This window comes from Suncus etruscus, chromosome 5 (assembly GCF_024139225.1).
Source record: "Suncus etruscus isolate mSunEtr1 chromosome 5, mSunEtr1.pri.cur, whole genome shotgun sequence".
In the NCBI taxonomy this organism is placed as follows: Eukaryota; Metazoa; Chordata; class Mammalia; order Eulipotyphla; family Soricidae; genus Suncus; species Suncus etruscus.
Window position 1 is genome coordinate 24,190,066 of NC_064852.1, and position 21,994 is coordinate 24,212,059.

The window sequence follows — 21,994 nt, forward strand, 5'->3', positions numbered from 1 at the left end:
GGACCACTAGACCCTCAGAAGAAGTTTTTTTCTTTTCAGAGGAAGTTTTAATATCAAACTTTTCAACTTTTTTTTTTTTGGTTTTGGGTCACACCTGGCAGCACTCCTGGACCACTCCTGGCTATACGCTCAGAAATCACTCCTGGCAGGCTCGGGGGACCATCTGGGATGCCGGGATTCGAACCACTGTACTTCTGCATGCAAGGCAAATACCCTACTTCCTCCATGCTATTACTCCGGCTCCTTCAAAATATTTTTGGGGGGACATACCTGGTGGTGCTCAGGAACTACTCCCATCTTAGTGCTGAGAGGTTATCCTGGTGGCATGAATTTAGGAACTTCACTACTTGCATTGTGTAAATTGTCATCAACAGTCAGACATTATTTTGGGGAGAGGTCAGAGATTATGATTATTAAAAATAATTTTTTTTTAGGGGTTGGGGAGAGTTTAAAGGGTTATTGCACATGTTTTACATGCTGGAGGCTCAGATTCAATCACTGGCATCACATGGTCTCCCAAGAACCACTGGGAGCAACCCCTGATCACTGAATCTGGCATAGACTCTGAACACTTCTGAGTGTAGCCCCAAAGCCAATACTCTAAGATCCATTTTTACACTTCCCCAGTTATAGCAAATTTTTTTCTGCTACAAGGCCTTGAATTATTGAGTTTGTTTTCACCATAGCTCTTAATTGATTTTTTGCCTACAATGGATTTTGATCTCCACCAAACTCATCTTCAGTGGTGGGGACAAAAATCTAGGTCTCATGCATTCAAGGCATGTGTTTTCCATTGAGTCACTTTTGTGGCTTCCAAAGCTCACTTTTAAAAGCAGGGTCCCTAAAATATGTTCTTTCAAATCACCAGTGAGTTCTTTTGGCATCAGTCTCACAAAGCCAAACTGGTAGCTTTGATTAGCTCACCTGTAATATGTCCCAGATAAAAATATTTTCAAAATGTATTTAAAATTCTTTTGAAGATACTATATCAATTATTTCTCTGAAAACCACAGAAAACAACTCAATAATTGAAAACTTTAGGGCATAATGATACTATTAAAATTCTCAGTAGCAAAACGAAAGATGTATACTTCATGTCAAGTCTACTAATTGCGATTTTCAGCTGATCCAATAGTCAATTCCATGTGGTACAACCTGAAAATTTATTAACAAATACTTACTAAGCTTATACTACACAATAACATTTGTTTCATCTCTGTACAAACAGATGACCAGGAAAACCGACTTGGATATATGAGAATCACTAATTTTAAGGAACCCAGAGGAGGAGAAATCTGGTATCACATTATTTCTAGGAATATCCACTAAGATATACGCTTTCTTCCGGTTTAAGTTATGTATATTTTATTTTGAAAATGCTACGTAGCTCCTAGAAAAAAAAAACGTTTTGACCTAAATGCTTCATGTGATATCACCAAAGTCTAGCGCTGAAATAAACACTTTTTCAACGATTCTAACTTTTTTAAAAGTCAAAAACTGCCTACCTTGCTCTGTATTATTTTGAAGCTTTCTGAGGCTTTTAGACTTAGGATAAACAACTACTAACATTTACTTTCTAACGCATCTTCATATACATTATTTCCATCTAAGATAGCAAACAGAGACAAGACAGAATTTTCACTAGTTATGAAATAGAACAGTAATAAAACTCAAAGGTAAATCCTCTTTTCATGTGCCTTTAAAAATGGGAAACATTAAAATCCTGTGTCACTGAGACTCTGTGATCAAACAGGAGATGAGGCAATGTAGTGGAGCAATCCCTTTCGTGGCCCCTGGAGTTAAGTGTCACTACTTGCTGCTGGGGTCCCGAATGCTTCCCGTGTGCGCATGAGTTGGACATCCTCGCTGGCCATGCATGCATCGCAGCCCCACACAGCGGATGCCTCTGCAGTCAGGAGGCCATAGGCGGTCTCTGTCATTCCAGTGCAGATTCGATGAAACCATTTCTGACATGAGGCCTCACACAGGATGGCATCCTGATCATCATTCACCTCATTCGTACAGATTCCACAAGGGTACACAGGGTCAGAAGATGAAAGGCCGTGCCGGCTGGGGTGAAGGGAGGACTTATTGCTTTTCTCTGTGGTTCCCGTATCTGTGGCACCTCGAGGCTGTCGGAGCTTATTCTGAGTCCCATTGGCACAGCTATTGTTGGCAGCTTCAGTGCTACTCGAGCGGCTAGGCTCTTGACTCACCGCGTTGTTTCGATTGACGTTCTTCAATTCGATATTACTCTGATTCACAGCATCATCCATATTTATGTGCGGTGGGTGAGCAGAGGAATTTTGATTCGCATTTTTGGTTGCTCCTTGGCTAACATCCGGCTTAGGGGGAGGCGCTTTGACTTGACCAAAAGTGTTTGGGGGAGGAATGAAAGAATGGTTTGGTTCTAGCGGAGAGGTGAAAGTGGTATTATTTCCAGGAACAAAGTTCGATGCCAAGTCGGGGTTGGGTATTTGGCTAGCATTCTGTGGAGGCATCTGACTGAAGTTTTCCACAGGATTTTGTCTGAAATGTTGATTAGGCATGCTGACATTTTGATTTAGTGCATTATTATAAGCGGGGTTTCCAAAACTTGCATTGTCAGGTGGCCCAAAGTTAAAAGCATGAGGTCGATTAAAACCCATGCCCAGAGGATTCTGAGGAAATGGATGTGGCTGATTCCTGAGTGAGTAAGGAGCACAGTAGGGGGAAGACATTCTTGGGGGGACATGAGGTGGCATTCTGAATGTGTTGTAGCCTCCAAAGCCAGGATAACCAGGGCCTAGAAATGAATTTGACGAAGGTAGTGGTTTGTAGGAAATAGTGTTATAGTTGTCATCAAATGGGTTAGCAGCCACTAGATGGTCAGAGTTTGGGTTCGGTGGTGGAGCATACTCTGACAATGGAGGAAAAGAAGGCCCCTGAAATGAGAATATGAAATAAGATACAAGTTTTAGATAAAAGAAAATACATGAATCTGTCCTGTTTGGGGCAGGGACACGTAACACACATATTTGGTGGTCAGGTTTTGAACCTCACACCACATGGGCTCCAGAGCTTTATAGGATGTGGCTCTAGAGTCAACTCAGCACAGAGAATTTTGGCCTTTGTGGCCCCTGAAAACCTCCAGCTGGTTCCACTAGACCCATTCCCAGGCACCACAAAAACCAAATCAGCATTTCAAGCACTCTGAATGAATTGCTGCTCAATGAATGAGTTGGCTGATGAGGCCCCCATAAAAAACAGAAACAACAGGAGGTCGGATCAATAGTACAGCAAGTAAGACACTTGTCTTGAATGCAGCCAATCCAGGTTTGATTCCAGCATCCCATGTGGTCCCCAGAGCACCACCAGGAGTAATTTCTGAGTGCACAGCTAGGAGTAACAGCTGAGCATTGCCAGGTATGACACAAAAACCAAACCTTTCACCTCAATAATAATTGATTATCTTGTTATCAAAACATTTAGGAAACTCATTTTTGTACAATTTTTCTTGAAGTGTTATGAAAATTTAATTCCATTTCGGGTTTTGTTTATTTTAATGGGAAACATACCTGGCAATGCTCAGGGGTTATTCCTGACTCTGCACTCAGGAATCACTCCTGGCAGTGCTTCAGGGACCATATGGGATGCCTGAGTTTGAACCTGGAACAGTTGCATGCAAGGAAAGTGCCAAGTGCCTTACCCACTGTACTATCTCAGGCCCACCTGAATTTATTTTATTTTTATTTTTATTTTTTGTTTTTTTTTGGGCCACACCCAGCGACGCTCAGGGGTTACTCCTGGCTATCTGCTCAGAAATAGCTCCTGGCAGGCATGGGGGACCAGATGGGACGCTGGGATTCGAACCAACCACCTAGGTCCTGTGTCAGCTGCTTGAAAGGCAAACGCCACTGTGCTACCTCTCCGGCCCCCTGAATTTACTTCTTTGCTTGACCTTTCAATGTCAATTATTTGTCCATTTATAGTTAACAATATAATTGTGTAGGTTTCTATAACTTAGCAAGATAAATAAGGAATGATTTTCTATTTTTTTGTTTTTGTTTTTTTGGGTCACACCCAGCAGCACTCAGAGGCTACTCCCGGCTCCATGCTCAGAAATCGCCCCCGGCAGGCTTGAGGGACCATATGGGATGCCGGGATTTGAACCACGATCCTTCTGCATGTAAGGCAAATGCCTTACTGCTGTGCTATCTCTCCGGCCCCACATTTCTATTTCTAACAATTCATATATTTTTACTTAAACTCCAAATGCATTTCACCTACAAAAAGAAGTTTTAGTAACATAATTTTCCTTTAATATACTTGGCTTGAACTCTAGAACCTTACCCCTAAAATTCTATATCCAAACAGACATTAAATTAAAGAACAATAAACAGCATCTAATTTTTCAGGAGTAGTTATGAAAGCATTCTCAAAGCATGAAGCTCTATGTCTCAGATTGGAAAATTCAAATTTCACAGGTCTAACAGATAAGAGGCCAAAATTGAAGAGAAAAATTTAATATGTAAACACATCATATGAACTCTGTTTTCATCATAAAAACTGTGATTCAAATTTGTAAAACATAACCACATGAAAGCCAGTATTTTCAACTAGTTTTTGGGAATGAGGATTATTGATGACAAAAGGTACTGCCATATGGCTGATTTGGGACAGCAACATCATGTTACTAGAATTTATGTTGATGGAATTCACAAACACTACTTAGGTAAAACTTGTCACCACACCCAGAAGTACACTGGGCTTAACTCTGCTTCAGTGCCTAGGAATTACTCCTGGTGATGCTTAGGGGATCATATGGAATTTTAGGGATCAAACCCGGTAAGATGCATGCAAGCCAAGTACCTTACCTGCTGTATTATCTTTCTGGTCTCTATTTTAGAATTAAAGGCACTTCTACTTATTTATATAATTGTTTATTTATTTTGGGTCACACTTGGCAGTGCTCAGGGGTTTACTCCTGGCTCTGTGCTCAAAAGTTGCTCCTGGCAGGCTTGGGGATCATATGGGATGCCGGCATTCAAACCAGGGTCTGTCCTGTGTTGGCCACATGCAAGGCAAATGCCTTACCACTGTGCTATTGCTCCGTCTTCTACCTTTTTAAACTAGATTTAATTAGGAGCATTTTTGTTTGTTTGTTTTTGTTTTGTTTTTGGATCACACCCGGCAATGCTCAGGGGTTATTCCTGGCTCTACGCTCAGAAATCGTCCTCGGCAGGCTCGGGGGACCATATGGGATGCCGGGATTAGGAGCATTTTAACTTCTTTGCTACTTCCTTCTTCCAATATTCACTGTAGGCCTTAACAGCCCAAGAAAAGTCATTTGCTGCAGAGTTATAAAAAAAAGTTAACAATGCAATCATTGGGCCAGAGAGATAGTAGGGGTAAGGAGCCTGCTTTGCATGAGGTCAACCCTGGTTTGAAACCTGGCACCACATGAAAATGATCCCTCAGCAGTGCCAGGAGTAAGTTATGCTGAGTATGGTTCCAAAACTGAAAAAACAGAGAGGGAAAAAAAGCAATTACTGCAGGATTCATGGTTAGGTTCTTAACAAGAATAGAAAACAAAACCTATGTTCATATTTCAAATTATGTCATTATTTCTCTGCTACTCATATCAGCAGAGAAAGTCTGTTATTAAAAAAAATGGCAATTTACCTGTGCATTTGCCTTGCGTTTTTTCTTATCTGGACTTCCAAGCTGTACACCTGCTGGTCCTCCTAGCCCCTCCAGTCCACTATCACCACCTAAAAAAAAAAATCAGGATACTATTTCCACTTGTGGAATAATTATATATTTCTCAAAGAAATATTATAATTATCCACTAAATTTAAAAAATAGTTAGATAAAATATGAAGGTTTTTCTCTTCCAGTCTTCACTAATTTCTTAACCAAAAACATTCATCCCCAATTGCCACAGTGTTTTTCCATTATTCTTTCAAGAAAACAGAATATTTTTCCGGGGCAAGAGTGATAGCATGGGGTGGGGGATGTTTGCTTTGCATGTGACCAACCTAGGTTTAATCCCTAGCATACCATATGGTTCCCCAAGCCTGCCAGCCTCCGGAGCAATTTCTGAGCAGAGCCAGGAGCAACCAGAGTGTTGTCGTGTATGGCCCCAAGACAAAAAAAAAAAAAAAAAATCTTTTCCTCCTACCCTTGAACTTTTGGGCATCTGTTCCCTTTCTCTGAGGTAGTCCCTGTCACTAGTTTCTAGTCTACCCTCCCAAAGATAATCGAGATATAGTCAAGAATAGTATACTTAAGAGAAATTAATCAAATAATGGCATGCACACTTTAGACATGGTCTTTATCTTGCTTTCTTACATGGAAATCACTTCATATTGTGACAAGGCAGAGCTCTGCATTATTTAATAACGGAGTAGTATTTCAAAGTATGCTTTTATTACCAATCAATAACTTAGTCCCCATTCTATTTATAGATAATTGTTGGTGTGGCAAAGAAAATCCAGGTGCCAGAATAAGTCATTTCCAGAACTGGAATCATGGCATCAAAACATGCACTTTTTTTTTTTTTTTTTTTTTTGGTTTTTGGGACACACCTGACAGTGCTCAGGGGTTACTCCTGGCTCTATGCTCAGAAATCACTCTTGGCAGGCCTAAGGGACCATATGGGATGGCCGAATTTGAACCACCATCCTTCTGCATGCAAGGCAAATGCCTTACCTCCATGCTCTCTCTCCGGCCCCAAAACATGCACATTTGAATGATTTTTCCTCTTGAGTCTTAGAAAAATGAGAACTAGGCAATATGGATACAAAAGAGTTAATCTTTATGGTTTTGATGTATACAACTATAGCACCATCACCATCACCATCACCAAAGCACCCAAGACCTTATGTCACTTATAGTTCATCTCTTCCTGCTTGCTTCTGTCACCTCCTCCCAGGGCAAAATGCTAATATTACCTGTTGGTCAGACTAGTCCATATCTGGGAGGGGGTCTATGGAAGGTCACAAAAGGGTTGCATGAGAGGTGTAAGGGGATCTGCAGGAAGAAGCAAGGAGAGGCTGGAGGAGCTGGCAGCATGGAAGGATAAGAAACAGGTTAAAGTTCAGGGCGGCTTATGGAGCCTGCTTAAAAGGTTTAAACTTAGAAGCCACACATGGTGATTAGGGCTTCAATAAAGCTGATGTCTCCTGAACCTGATTGCCTGTGAGTCTTTTTCTCACTGCTACCCTGAATCCTGAGACCCGCCAGGTGCCTGGTGCCTTGCTGACAGAGAAAGGCCTCGCCATCCATCTCACCACCATCCACATTTACAGGGGTCTCAAACTCAATTTACCTGGGGGCCGCAGGAGGCAAAGTCGGGGTGATCCTTGAGTGCAAAGTCAGTAGTAAGCCTTGAACATTGGGGGTGTGACCCAAACAACTAAAACAAAATAAAACAAAAAAAGATTCCTCTAGGGCAAGGCCACAAAATGTTGTATGGAGGGCCGTTTGCGGCCCGAGGGCCGCGAATTTGAGACCCCTGATCCACAACCATTCAGGACGATATAATTAATATTTAATTCAACAGCTCCTCCTATTGGTTGGTAATATGTTTTATAACATAAGTACTTTTACTTTTTTTTTTAAACTTTATTTTTTGATTGATTAATTGGTGTTTGGGCCACACCCAGAAGCACTCAGGGGTCTCTCCTGGCTCTGCACTCAGAAATCACCCCTGGCAGGCTGGGGAATTATATGAAATGCTGGGAGTCAAACCAGGTCCCTTCCAGGTCTGCTGCATGCAAGGCAAATGCTCTACCACTGTGCTATCTATCCGATCCCGTGCCTTTTAATTTTTAAAAATATTACAAAACATGGGCTGGAGAGATAGCATGGAGGTAAGATGTTTGCCTTGCATGCAGAAGGACGGTGGTTCGAATCCTGGCATCCCCTGTGGTCCTCCGAGCCTGCCAGGAGCGATTTCTGAGTGTAGAGCCAGAAGTAAACCCTGAGTGCTGCCAGGCGTGACCCAAAAACAAAAACAAACAAACAAAAAATTATTATAAAACAAAAAACATGTTATTAGTTTCTCAACAATGTCTGACTAAGCTAACGTTTGGTTTGACAGTAAAGCTCAGAGGTTAAATTGGTAGTGTAGCAGGCAGGGTACTTGTCTTACATGTAGGCGACCCAGGTTGATCCCCGGTCAGGAGTGATTCCTGGATTCAGAACCAGGAGTAACTCCTAAACACCACTGGGTATGGCCCCAAAGAAAACAAACAAATATTAAGTTTAGGGGCAGATGAGATAGTACGCCATTAAAGTGCATACAGATTTTTTGAGTTATATTCTTCAGCTCCACAGGGTCTCCTAAACATCGCTGATTACTGCACTGAAGGATCCCAGAATCAGTGGCCATGGGACCAAAAGCACCACTGAGATGGCTCAGGTCATTCCAGAATTGCAGAGCCTGAGTAGCACTGTATGCAAGGGCCCTGTGCAATGAAATCGCCATTCGGTATTCACTCCTGGAGAGTACAGCTATAATGTTCATGCACACAACTAGGTGTGGTACTCACTCCTGGAGAGTATACCCACCACAATAAGTAACTTGACTAAAATATATGAGTGTGTGAAGCCACATGCAGCCATGAGATACCTCAATATTTTATAGTAGTGTCAGCCTACTACTATAGGAAATCTGATGGGGAAGTTACACAGTAACTATCAAGCTCCAGTAATACAGAAAACTCAGCTTACATCAACCACAGCCCAGTGAATTCTCAGAAACTGACTTTACTAGAATATCATCTCAAGGGGCCAGAGTGGTGGTGCAACAGTAGGGCGTTTGCCTTGCATGTGGCTGACCCAGGATGAATTGTGGTTCGATTCCCCGGAGTCCCATATGGTCCCCCAAGCCAGGAGTGATTTCTGAGTGCATTGCCAGGAGTAACCCCTGAGCATCACTGCCCCAAAACAAAACAAAACAAAAAATTTGATTCTAGAGTTAGAAGAACCTTCTAAATGGGTAGTAGAGTTAAATATGATTTAATTATTCTGTTTCCTTGTCAAGGCAGGACGTCAAAAGTGCTACCTAAAATTGAAGAGAAACCAGAATATCATTTCAAATTTACTAGTGTTGGGATCAAGTTTTTTTGTTTTGTTTTGTTTTTGGGTCACCCGGCAGTGCTCAGGAGTTACTCCTGGCTCTATGCTCAGAAATCGCCCCTGGCAGGCACAGGGGACCATATGGGATGCCGGGATTCGAACCACCGTCCTTCTGCATGAAAGGCAAACGCCTTACCTCCATGCTATCTCTCCGGCCCTGACATCAAGTTTTGATAATTTCATTTCCCTTGTGCTGTAACCAGCAATATGAAGTGAATCTGTGCCTTGAGAGGCAATCTAGGGTGGTAGGTGGGAGGTTGGAGATTCTGTTGAAGGGAGTTCATACTAGTGGTAGGATTGGTGTTTGAATATTTAATGCCTGAAATGACTGTATTAGGAACAACTTAGTATTATAATAAAAATTAGAAAAAATTGTTTGAGGACCACAGAGGTGTGTCTAACCTCTGGTGATCATAGCAACAACAAAGAGAAGAAAGGGAGGATCATGCATGCTGATCTCTGTGTCTGGAGCCTCTCCCTTTGCTCTTCACTTGAGAGATGCTACTTTTAGGTCTCTGTTTCTCTTTTCTCTTTCTTGGGTTAGGGATGTGTTTCAGCACACACCTTGATTTGATTCCTACTCCTGCAAAAAAAATAAATGTAAAGCTATCCCTTTCTCAGAATTCACATATAAAAGCAGATCTTTTCTAGTTCTTTGGCAAATAATTGGATTCATTAATTTATTTAACCATGACTTTATATGCCACTGCAAATGTGTATTTATTATCTGCCTCCCACATTCATTAGATCTTAAACTCTGTGAGGACAACACATGTCTTATTTCTTTTGTATCCTTCAATAGAATGCTGCTTTATCCACAGGTAATGAATAAATGTTGCATTGAGTCCATGCAATACAATTTCTGATGGTTCAATTTTTTTGGGGGGTCACACCCAGTGGTCAGGGCTTACTCCTGGCTCTATGCTCAGAAATCGCCACCAGCAGGCGATGGGATACTGGGATTCGAACCACCGTCCTTCTGCATGCAAGGCAAATGCCTTACCTCCATACTATATCTCCCGCCCCTGATGTTGCAACTGTTGTAACATAGACTAAAAACTGGGCTAGAAAGAGGCACAAAGGACTGGAGCACTTTCCTTGAATATTCAAGGTTCTCCGCACCACACAGCCTATGAGGAACTTGTTCTGCACACCTTTTGGTTGCTTCCCTCTCCATCCCTCCCAAAGACTAAGGCAAATATCAGACTGTTACAAAAATAAGTGAACTTTTATTTAGTTACATTAACTTAATGGTTAACGTGTGCTGTTTCATATTATGATAAGCATTTTGTATGCTTGCATTCATTTGGTCCTCAAAGAATCCTTTGGGTGGTACCGGTTTACTCTTATTTTAAAATCATACCTGGTAGTACTTGGCAGCTGCTCCAGAATTTGTTCAGTGATTGTTTTCCCCATGGTGCCAGGGGCTCCATGTGGCGCTAAGCATGCAAAACTTGCATTTTAACCCTCTGAGCCATCTCCCTAGTTTATACCTATTTTATGTTTGCTTGTTTGTTTGAAGCTACACCTGGAAATCCTCAGAACTTATTCCTGGCTCTGCACTCAGGCTTCACACATTGTGGGTTCAGGAGACAATAAAGGGTGTGGGGATCAAACCCAGGTCAGATGTCTGCAAGGCACACATCCTACCCTCTGTATTATTGCTCCAGCCCCCAGAATACCCATTTTGAAGATAAGGGAACAATGAGAATTTGGAAATGTACAGAGTTTCAGCCTCTTTATTTTAATGACTTTTTTCAAAAAAACAATGTAAGTAATTTTCAAACATTAGTTTATGTCATTGGGGGATGTTGGGCAACATCCAATGTCTGTGATAACTTTTTTTTATGAAGGATATAGAGATAGTGTGGTATGTGCCCAGATCAGATCCCTGGCACCCCATATGGTTCTCCTAGCACTGCTAGGAGTGATCCCTGAGTGTAGAGGTAGGACTAAGTCCTGAGCTCTGGTGGATGTGGTCCCTATGCCAGGGCTGGAACCTGGACAACAGATACAACACACATTCCTGTCCTTGGCGTCATCTCCCCTAGCTACTCTTCAAAATATTTTTTAAACTTTATTTAAAAGCTGTTCATAATACAGCTGTTTCAGGCATTTACTATTCCAACACCAATTCTACCACCAGTGTAACATTCCTTCCACCATTATCTCCAGTCTCCTACCCATACAAAACTGTCCCCTTTACAGGTACAAAATAATTTATTTTATATTGCTTGCTATAAAAATGGGTAATGGAATTATAAAACGAATTTCAGTAAAAGAAATTTTGTGAAAACTGTTATATCTCACCACAGGGTCATTAAAGTCATTGAGAGTTTATTGAGTATTTGTTGCTAGCTGAGCCTTCTGTATTAGTTAGTTCTAGTTGGCTTCTATGCTACTTTCCTATCTAATTTGCTCAGGGGCTACTCCTGGCTGTCTGCTCAGAAATAGCTCCTGGCAGGCACGGCGGACCATATGGGACACCGGGATTCGAACCAAACACCTTTGGTCCTGGATTGGCTGCTTGCAAGGCAAACGCCGCTGTGCTATCTCTCCGGGCCCTAATTTGGTGTGTTATACTGGGGCTGTCAGTATTGTGGACTTCGGAGGTGTCATACAGGAAGTCCAGGATCTGTACAACTGGGCCAATGAGTTTCAGTGGCTTGGCTTGCATCTCTCCTGAGATAAGCCGTGAAGCTATGAAGCTGGGTTGTTGCTTATATGGAGTCTGCTGGGAGATGTGGCTGTTGGAGCTTCTAGTAGTAAGTAGGGAGTGGGAAGAGTGACAGCTGCCCGTCCCACTTCAAAAAGATCTTAGAGTTCTCAGCCCAAAAACTGGTGTACCTGAAATTTTTTGTTGGTTTGGCATCTCTGCAGAGATCAGTCACAAAGCAGTGAAGTTGGGCCATTTGCATGGTTTGCATAGCAGTGGCTGTGGGGTGTGGCTGTGGCTACAGCAGGGCAGGAACTCAGTCTGCCTGATTCCCAGAGTTTTCAGTTCTTACACCAAGACTTGTAAAACTGGAGTTAAACAGTTTGGCTTGCAGATGCCAAGATTAGTATGGAGCTGTGAAGCTGGACCAGTGCTTACATGTCAGTAGCTATGGGATGTCTCTTCAAACATTCTTGAGATTCCCAGGGACCATGATTCTTAAGTTTTGGTATCAAGCCACAGAATTGGATTTTAATAAGCTACCAGACAAACAGATGCAGAGGAGAAACTGGCCATATGCTGAGGAACAATTGCACAATTCTTATAAGTCACAACATGTTCCTTGGAGCTATCATGACATATGCTGAGTAAACATGTGAAAATTAAAAATTTAAATTTAATTTTTAATAATAATTTCTTTCTATTTTTTTTTTTGGGGGGGGGCCACACCCGTTTGATGCTCAGGGGTTACTCCTGGCTAAGCGCTCAGAAATCGCCCCTTGCTTGGGGGGACCATATGGGATGCCGGGAAATTGAACTGGGGTTCTTCCTTGGCTAGCGCTTGCAAGGCAGACACCTTACCTCCAGTGCCACCTCGCTGGCCCCAATAATAATTTCTTTATTTAAGCACCTTGGTTACAAAAATACTAAAGGTATTTAAAAAAAAAATTAGGGCCCGGAGAGATAGTACAGCAGTATTTTCCTTGCAAGCAGCCGATCCAGGACCAAAGGTGGTTGGTTAGAATCCCGGTGTCCCATATGGTCCCCCGTGCCTGCCAGGAGCTATTTCTGAGCAGACAGCCAGGAGTAACCCCTGAGCACCTCGGGGTGTGGCCCAAAAACCAAAAAAAAAAAAAAAAAAAAAAAAGAACACAGGGGCCGGGGAGATAGCATGGAGGTAGGGTATTTGACTTGCATGCAGAAAATGGTGGTTCGGATCCGGGCATCCCATATGGTCCCCTGAGCCTGCCAGGAGCGATTTCTGAGCATAGAGCCAGGAGTGACCCCTGAGCGCTGCCAGGTGTGACCCAAAAACCAAAAAAAGAAAAAAAAAAAAAGAAACCAGACCAGCTTTTTTATACAACTGTGCAAACAATGCATAAACTGGCAGAGAAAAAAAGTCCCTGTGCCAACTCCAGTACTTCATTATACTCTCTGCAGGTCCCCAGTTCATCTGTGCAGATGATGGTACCAGAGGGAACCTGCAAGGCTGAAGGAAGAGGGAATAAACCCACTCTATTCCTCTTCTCAGTGGTATCCTACCATCTCCTCTGCTTCCATGCTTTCAGTTTGTGCCAGAAGTTCTGTCATGTTCCAGTGCTAATAGAAACAACCCTGTGCCTTCTAGAGGACACCAACACCATGGATAGCTCTACATGATATCTTTCTCAAGAAAACCAGACTGAGTAGCATCCTATTTTGGAGCTGAGTGCAAACCCTAGAGAGTCCCTTTTCTGAGTTTATATCTATTTTAATTATTCCAAACTCCTTCCAATTTTACACTGTCATGGCCTGAGACCTTGGAGACATAACTGTATGAACTGAATCAGAAAGACAATTGTGGGGCTATGAGTAAGTTTCATAAATCTGAAATTTCCTGTCTCAGTTGATACTTCTGTGAAAACATTAGCACATCTGTCACTTTACTATGTGTTAGCTATAATTTATATTATTTTTCCTTAAAAGTATTATTACGGGGCCCGGAGAGATAGCACAGCGGCATTTGCCTTGCAAGCAGCCAATCTAGGACCAAAGTTGGTTGGTTCGAATCCCGGTGTCCCATATGGTCCCCCGTGCCTGCCAGGAGCTATTTCTGAGCAGACAGCCAGGAGTAACCCCTGAGCATCGCCGGGTGTGGCCCAAAAACAAACAAACAAACAAAAAATTATTATGAAGCTGGAGAGATAATCAGCAGGGTGATTGCCTTGCAAGCAGCCAATCAGAGTTTGATCCCTGATACCTCATATGGTCCCCTGAACACCAACAGATGTGACCCCTGAACACAGAGTCAGGAGTAGTTAAGCCCTGAATACCTCCTGGTGATGCTCCAAAACCAAAATAAATGCCTGCTACAGTTTCTTTTTGTTTGTTTGTTGCTGTTTTTTGGGTTACACCTGGTGACGCTCATGGGTTACTCTTGACTATGCGCTCAAAAATCGCTTCTGTGTTAGGGAACCATATGGGACGCCAGGGGATCGAACCCGTGGTCCGTCCTAGGTTAGTGTTTGCAAGGTAGACACCCTTACCGATAGCGCCACCCCTCCGACCACCCTGTCATGGTTTCTGACTTGGTAAAATACTTCTATTCTCACCAGGTAGTACCTATCATTGCTGAGTTAATATTCCAGACACTAAACTTTCTACTTTTACTTCTGTGTATCTAGAGCAAAAAATAATATATTTGCAAAAGTGGATTATCAATTTTAAAATAAGAGCATAAAATCTGGGGACTAGAGAGATAGTAAAAAATAGTAGGCTGCTTTCTTTGCACACAGCCAACCCTGATTCAATCCCTGGAACCCTATATTGTGGTCCCCTGAATATTGGGGACCCAGCATCAACAGGCTGTCCTGGATGATCCCTGGTACAACAAGGTCAAACACCACCACATCTTTAGACCCTTGCAGTAAACCTCCAGCCCAGATGGGCAAGGGCCATCTGCTTGGTGGCCAGCCAATCAAATTTAATAATGGAAAAATAAGTTAAACTGAAAAATATGCTAAATGTTTCTTCACTAAAAAAATATTTAAAAAGTATCCAAGACTAAAAATAAACAAGTAAAGCACAACAAAATAAAAATATATTGGAGAAATTCTAGTTTCTCTTCAATTTTAGGTAGCCCTTTTTACTTTCTACCTTGACAATGAAACAGAATAGTTAAAACTTAAATCTTATTTAACTCTGCTACCCATTTAGCAGGCTCTTCTAACTCTAGAATCAAAAATTTTTTGTTTTTGTTTTTGTTTTGTTTTTGGATCACACCAGGCAGCGCTCAGGGGTTATTCCTGGCTCTACACTCAGAAATCGCCCCTGGCAGGCTCAGGGGACCATGTGGGATGCTGGAATTCGAACCACCGTCCATCCTGAATTGGCTGTGTGCAAGGCAAATGCCCTACTGCTTTGCTATCGCTCCAGCCTTTATGTAAACATAATTTTTATGTGTTGTGTTATATTAAAATATAGTTAGAAGAGGAAAAATCTGGGAAAAAATTTTATTAAAAATTTTTATTTTTCAATAAATATGTAAAATTTAGTTTTGTGCAAGGAAGTCTAAATACGTTGTCAAATTTCACCTTAATAATGCTTTTCACAAGAGATAATATAAGTGTATATATATATATTTTTAATGAGGAACTAACCCCCTGGTTAGTTTTTCTTTCCTTTTCTTTTCTTCTCTTCTCTCTCTCCTGTCTCTGTCTCTCTGTCTCTCTCTCTCTCTCTGTCTCCCCCCCCACCCCCACCCCCTGCGCGCTCCTGGTAGGCTCAGGGACCATATAGGATGCCAGGATTCGAACCACTGTCCTTCTGCATGAAAGGCAAACGTCCTACCTCCATGCTATCTCTCCAGCCCCAATATAAGTATATTTTAAGGTTGAGAAATACTTTTTTAAAACAGCAAGATTGATTACAGATGCATATTTATTTATAAGACTATTTTTTTTTTTTTGGTTTTTGGTTCACAGCTGGCAGGCTCAAGGGACCATATGGGATGATGGGATTCGAACCACTGACCCTCTGCATGCAAGGCAAATGCCTTACCTCCATGCTATCTCTCCAGCCCCTAGAATCAATATTTTGAGTTTATTTTTGAACACACTTGGTAGTACTGCTCAGGGACTTTTCCTATTGTGTTTGGGGGTCTCGCAGTGCCGTGGAGGAAATCTAGGCTTCTTATGCGATAGTTATTTCTTTAACTCCTAGAATCAACTGATTTATTTCAGATGGATTTTCTCTCTTTCCTTTTATTGGCCACACTTGTTGGGCTTAATCCTGGCAGTGACAGTTGTCAACATAGTTATTTCTCTAACTGAACTCATCATTCTTTGTGATAAGCTTCATATCGTGAGCATGACAATGGTAGTGAGAGAAAGAGAATTCCTGTCTTGAATACAGGCAAGGGGTGGGGGAGAAGGGAGATGGAGGACATTGGTGGTGGGAATGTTGCACTGGTTAAGGGGGTGTTCTTTGTAATTTTTTTTTTTGGTTTTTGGGTCACACCCGGCAGTGCTCAGGGGTTACTCTTGGCTCTACACTCAGAAATTGCTCCTGGCAGACTCGGGGGACCATATGGGATGCCGGGATTTGAACCACCGTCGTTCTGCATGCAAGCAAACGCCCTACCTCCATGCTATCTCTCTGGCCTCCTTTTAAAATAACTTTTACTGAAGTTAACATTGATTTCTAGCATCACTCTCTAATTACAGGTGTACAGCATTATAATCATCTCTCTGCACTATATCATAATCACCACCAGAAGTCTAATGTTCATCCATCACCACCAGACTATTGACTTTACCCACTTCATTCATCCCCTTCTCCTCTGATTACCAAGCTGTTCTCTCTAGCTAATGGCTTTGTTTTGTTAACTTCCATTGCTCCATTTATCCCTCATATCCATGAATTTGGCTCTCTGCCCATTTAACCTACTTCACTTAGCATATTATCTCAAGGTCTACCCACCCAGTTTGTTGCACATGGCAAAATTCCATCTTCAAGGGAGGCATTGAGAGGACACAATAATTGAAGTTCCTGCCCTGCAGACAGGACACTGAGCCTGACCCCAGTATCTGCATATGCCTAGCACAAATGGGGCTAGGTTCTGTATTTGGCAGCTCTGCTATCTGTAATCCCTGACTCTAGAAGTGATTCCTGGTGGCACTAGTCAAGAGTGGAAGAACACTCAACCAAGGGGTGCAACCTACAGGGAACCATGGCCACACTGCATTGACCCTCAATAAGCACTACTGTCAAAATGTGTGTGCTTTTTTAACATTTCCCCAATAAGAAATGATGAACATATTTTCGTGTATTATTTTGTCATTTGTATGAAATGTCTATTCAGTTCCCTTCATCATTTTTAAAATTGGTTTTTATTATTGTCAAAGTCTGCATTCTTTATATATGGGGTAATAATCACTTGTTGCATATATGATTTGAAAATATATTCTCATCCAGAGGCTGTATTTTTTTGGGAGGGTACTCCTGGCTCTGCGCTCAGAAATCACTCCTGGCTTGGGGGACCAGGAAGACTGGATTCCAAGCTGATGTCAAGGGAGGGAGATTGGAGACATTGGTGATGGGAATGTTGCACTGGTGAAGGGGGTATTTTTCTTTTATGACTGAAACCCAACTACAATTATGTTTGTAATTAAGGTGCTTAAATAAAGATAATATTTTTTTTAAAAAAAGATCATGTGGGGCTGGGAAGGTGGCGCTAGAAGTAAGGTGTCTGCCTTGCAAGCGCTAGTGTAGGACGGACCGCGGTTCGATCCCCCGGCGTCCCATATGGTCCCCCCAAGCCACGGGCGATTTCTGAGCACATAGCCAGGAGTAACCCCTGAGCGTCAAACAGGTGTGCCCAAAAACCAAAAAAAAAAAAAAAAAAAAAAGATCATGTAGGGCCCGAAGAGATAGCACAGAAGCGTTTGCCTTGCAAGCAGCCAATCCAGGACCAAAGGTGGTTGGTTCGAATCCCAGTGTCCCATATGGTCCCCCATGCCTGCCAGGAGCTATTTCTGAGCAGACAGCCAGGAGTAACCCCTGAGCATCGCTGGTGTGGCCCAAAAACCAAAAAAAAAAAAAAAAAAGATCATGTATTGGGGAGCCGGCACTATAGCACAGTGGACATGGTAAGCCATTTTTGCCTTGCATGCTGCTCCTTGGTTTACATTGTCATAACTGTCATAAAAGGGGACTGTTCCTTTAAAATGGCCCCCTAGTAATTGTCATTTAGTGGCAGTTAGGGGGTATATAACCCCCCCCAGCTCAAGTGCATAGGGTAGGGGGGAATGTTGTTGCTATTGGCTGCTTCTCCTGGATGCAGGCTGCATTTCCTAGATGGGCTCTCTTCTCTCCTCTCTCTCTCCCCCCACTTTCTCTCTCCTCCTCCCCTCTCCCCCTTTCCCTAGCAGTTAGCTGTGAGGCTCCTGGCTTCCCTACCCTGTCCATTAAACTTAGTCTCTAGGAAAACTTCTCTTGTCAGAGTCATGCCTTCTCAGCCTCTGACATTGCTGATCTGGGTTCTAGCCATGGCATCTCCTATGTGTAGCATTTTTTCATGTGCCTTTTGGCCAACTGTATTTGTTCTTTGAGGAGTTTCTGTTTATCTCTTCTCCCCATTTTTCTTTTTTTATGATGGGACTGGATTTTTTTCTTATTAAGTTCTACCAGTGTCTCATAAATCTTAGACATTAATCTCTTATCTAATGGGTAAATAATTTCTCTCAATCCATGGGGAGTCTTTATATCCTGACCATTATTTCCTCTGAGGTGCAGAAGCTTCTTAAAGTAGTCCCATGTGTTTATCTTTGTTTCCATTTGCCTGGCCAGTGGTTTTACATCCTTGGAAGATGCTTTTAGCTTCAATGTCATTGAGTGTTCTGCCTATATACCTTATGGTTTTAGGTCTGATATCAAGGTCTTTAACCCATTTTTTTTTGTCTTGTGCTTGGTGTTAAAAAGAAGTCTGAGGGACCAGTGAGATGGCGCTAGAGGTAAGGTGTCTGCCTTGCAAGCGCTAGCCAAGTAGCCAAGGAAGGATCTCGGTTCGATCCCCCGGCGTCCCATATGGTTCCCCCAAGCCAGGGGCAATTTCTGAGCGCTTAGCCAGGAGTAACCTCTGAGCATCAAATGGGTGTGGTCCCCCCCAAAAAAACAAAAACAAAACAAAACAAAAAAAAGAGGTCTGAGTTTGCTGTTTTGCATGTAGCTGACCAATTTTCTCACCACCACTTGTGGAAGAGGCTTTCCCTGCTCCACTTGGTACTGTTTGTTCCTTTATCAAAAATAATATATCTGAGGGTCTGTCTCACATGTTTTGATTCCCTCAAATTCTATCCAAGGGGCAACACATTACAAAATTTTACCTTTTAAAATTTTTGTCTTTTTTTTTTAAAGCTGCATAGCATTCCACTGTAATATATACACAACTTCATTATCCATTCACCTGTCATTGGACATTTGAATTGTTCCCATAAACTGGCCATTACACTTAGCATGGCTATGAATAAATTAATTTTTTGTGTTTGGGTGGGGGGAGGCCAATAGGTGGAATCATGAGATCATATGGGAGTTTTAGTCTTAACTTTTCCATAATATTTTCTAAAGAGGTTAAACTAAACAACATTTGAATCAATGGTGAATGAAGATTCCTTTTCCACCACTCCCTACAAATGTCATTATTTTCTGTATTTTTGTTATATGCCATTCTCACTGATATAAAAATGGTATTTCAGTCACTTTAATTTGCATTTTTCTGATAAGTGATGATAAACAGCTTTTCATATGCATAATGGCCATCTGTATATCTTCTTTTGGGAAATGTCTGTTCATTTTATTTTTGGCTTGGGGGCCATACCTGTCAGTGCTCAGGGTTTATTCCTGACACTGTGCTCCTGTGGGGCAGGAGGCCATACAGGGTTCTAGGGACCAAACCTGAGTCAGCAATGAGTAAAGCAACTGACCTACCTACTGTACTATCTCTCTGATTAGAAGTCTATAACTCACACACACACACACACACACACACACACACACACACACACACACACACACAATCTAATTTTTGTTGTTGTTGTTTGTTTTTGGGCCACACCCGGTGATGCTCAGGGGTTACTCCTGGCTGTCTGCTCAGAAATAGCTCCTGGCAGGCATGGGGGACCATATGGGACGCCGGGATTCGAACCAACCACCTTTGATCCTGGATCAGCTGCTTGCAAGGCAAACGCCGCTGTGCTATCTCTCCAGGCCCACACAATCTAATTTTAAGAAAGGCAGAGAACTTGAAATAAGCATCTCTACAAAAATATAGAAAAGGTAAGGGTTGGAGATAGTATAGTGTCACATATGATCCCTCAGAACATATGACCCCTGAGCACTGACCTAGGTGTAGCTCCTGAGCACCACCAGACAAAATCCTCCCAAAGGAAAAGGAAGTAATTGTGAGAAAGATATGAAGAAAACAAAACCTCTCATCCTCTGGTTCTGTGCTCAGGAGTCTCTCCTAATGGTATTCAGGGGACCTGTCATATGTGATTTAGGGGAATCAAACCTCAATTAACCTTACGCAAGGTGAGCATCTTACCCACATACAATCTCATCATCACTCATCACTATATTTATTTGTTTGTTTGTTTGTTTACTTATTTTTGGTTTTGGAGCCACACCCGGTACTCCTAGCTTGGGGGATCATATGGGACACCAGGGTATTGAACCACAGTCAGTCATGGGTTAGCTGTGTAAGGCAAATGCCCTACTGCTTGCGCCATCACTCCGGCCCCTCATCACTACTTTTGTTTTTGGTTTATGGGTCACACCCAGCAGCGTTCAGGGATTACTCCTGGCTCTGCGCTCAGAAATTGCTCCTGGACCAAAAAAAAAAAAAAAACCTTACGGAGAGATAGCACAGGACCAAAGGTGGTTGGTTCGAATCCTGGTGTCCCATATGGTCCCCCCGTGCCTGCCAGGAGCTATTTCTGAGCAGACAGCCAGGAGTAACCCCTGAGCAACGCCGCTGGGTGTGGCCCAAAAACCAAAAAAAAAAAAAGAAATTGCTCCTGGGGCCGGAGAGATAGCATGGAGGTAAGGCATTTGCCTTTCATGCAGAAGGACGGTGGTTCAAATCCCAGCATCCCATATGGTCCCTGTGCCTGCCAGGGGTGATTTCTGAGCATAGAGCCAGGAGTAACCCCTGAGCGCTGCTGGGTGTGACCCAAAAACAAAAAACCAAAACAAACAAACAAAAAAAAAAGAAATTGCTCCTGGCTCAGGGGACCATATGGGATGCTGGGATTCGAACCACTGTCCATCCTGGAGTGGTTGTGTGCAGGGCAAACGCCCTACTGCTATGCTATCTCTCAGGCCCCTCTCATCACTATTTTTTTTTTTTTTTTTGGTTTTTGGGTCACACCCAGCAGCACTCAGAGATTACTTCTGGCTCTACACTCAGAAATTGCCCCCAGCAGGCTTGGGGGACTATATGGGATGCCAGGATTCGAACCACAGTCCTTCTGCATGCAAACCACCTTACCTCCATGCTATCTCTCCGGCCCCCTCATCACTACTTTTAAATGTAGTTTTAGAAGTCATGTCTAGAGCTATTAGGCAAGAAAATAAATAAAACAAATACAAACTGAAAATGATAAGAACAAATACTGGATATTCTGATTAATCTGTAGTAAAAGTTATATAAGCTATATAGAAAATGATAAGAACAAAAGCTGGCAAAAACACTGACTCTAATTTACAGAAACAGGAGTGCTAAGAAAAAAAATAAGGTGGAAGTAAGAAGAGGTCTGATAGTAACACAGGGGCCCCGGGCCTTTCTACGGAGTAGAGGCAAGGTTAGCTATATAAGTCTAGACTACTAGATCGAACACTACTGTAAACATGGAACCCAAACTACCACAATTAATTTCAAAATGTAACTGTCAAGAGTCAGATTGGAGGGTGGGAGGAACTGTGGGGTGAGCACTAGAGGGATGGACACAGGGTGAGATTGGAGGTGGGAACACTGTATGCCTGAAAACCCCTTGTAAGTGAGCATGTAAATCACAGCATAGATTTTTTTTTTAAAGAATGCATGTATCCTGAGTGATATTTAATGCAACATTGCTTATAACAACTAAGAAACAGAAACAGACTAAACACCCATTAATAAAGAAGAGTGCACTGGTGAAGAATGATGTACATTGGTATGACTGAAACCCAACAATG

General features: G+C 42.4%; 1 protein-coding gene across 1 annotated transcript in view; it reads right to left on the reverse strand.

The window, feature by feature from the left end:
* Positions 1-612: 612 nt before the first annotated feature.
* Positions 613-21,994, reverse strand: part of PYGO1 (pygopus family PHD finger 1) — a 37,742-nt gene continuing 16,360 nt past the window's right edge. The window contains exons 2-3 of the mRNA XM_049773678.1: positions 5,665-5,753; positions 613-2,924 (exon numbers count right to left, since the gene is read on the reverse strand). Coding sequence (XP_049629635.1) covers positions 1,800-2,924; positions 5,665-5,753 — 1,214 coding nt within the window. The 3' untranslated portion in view covers positions 613-1,799. The remainder of the gene's footprint in view (positions 2,925-5,664; positions 5,754-21,994) is intronic.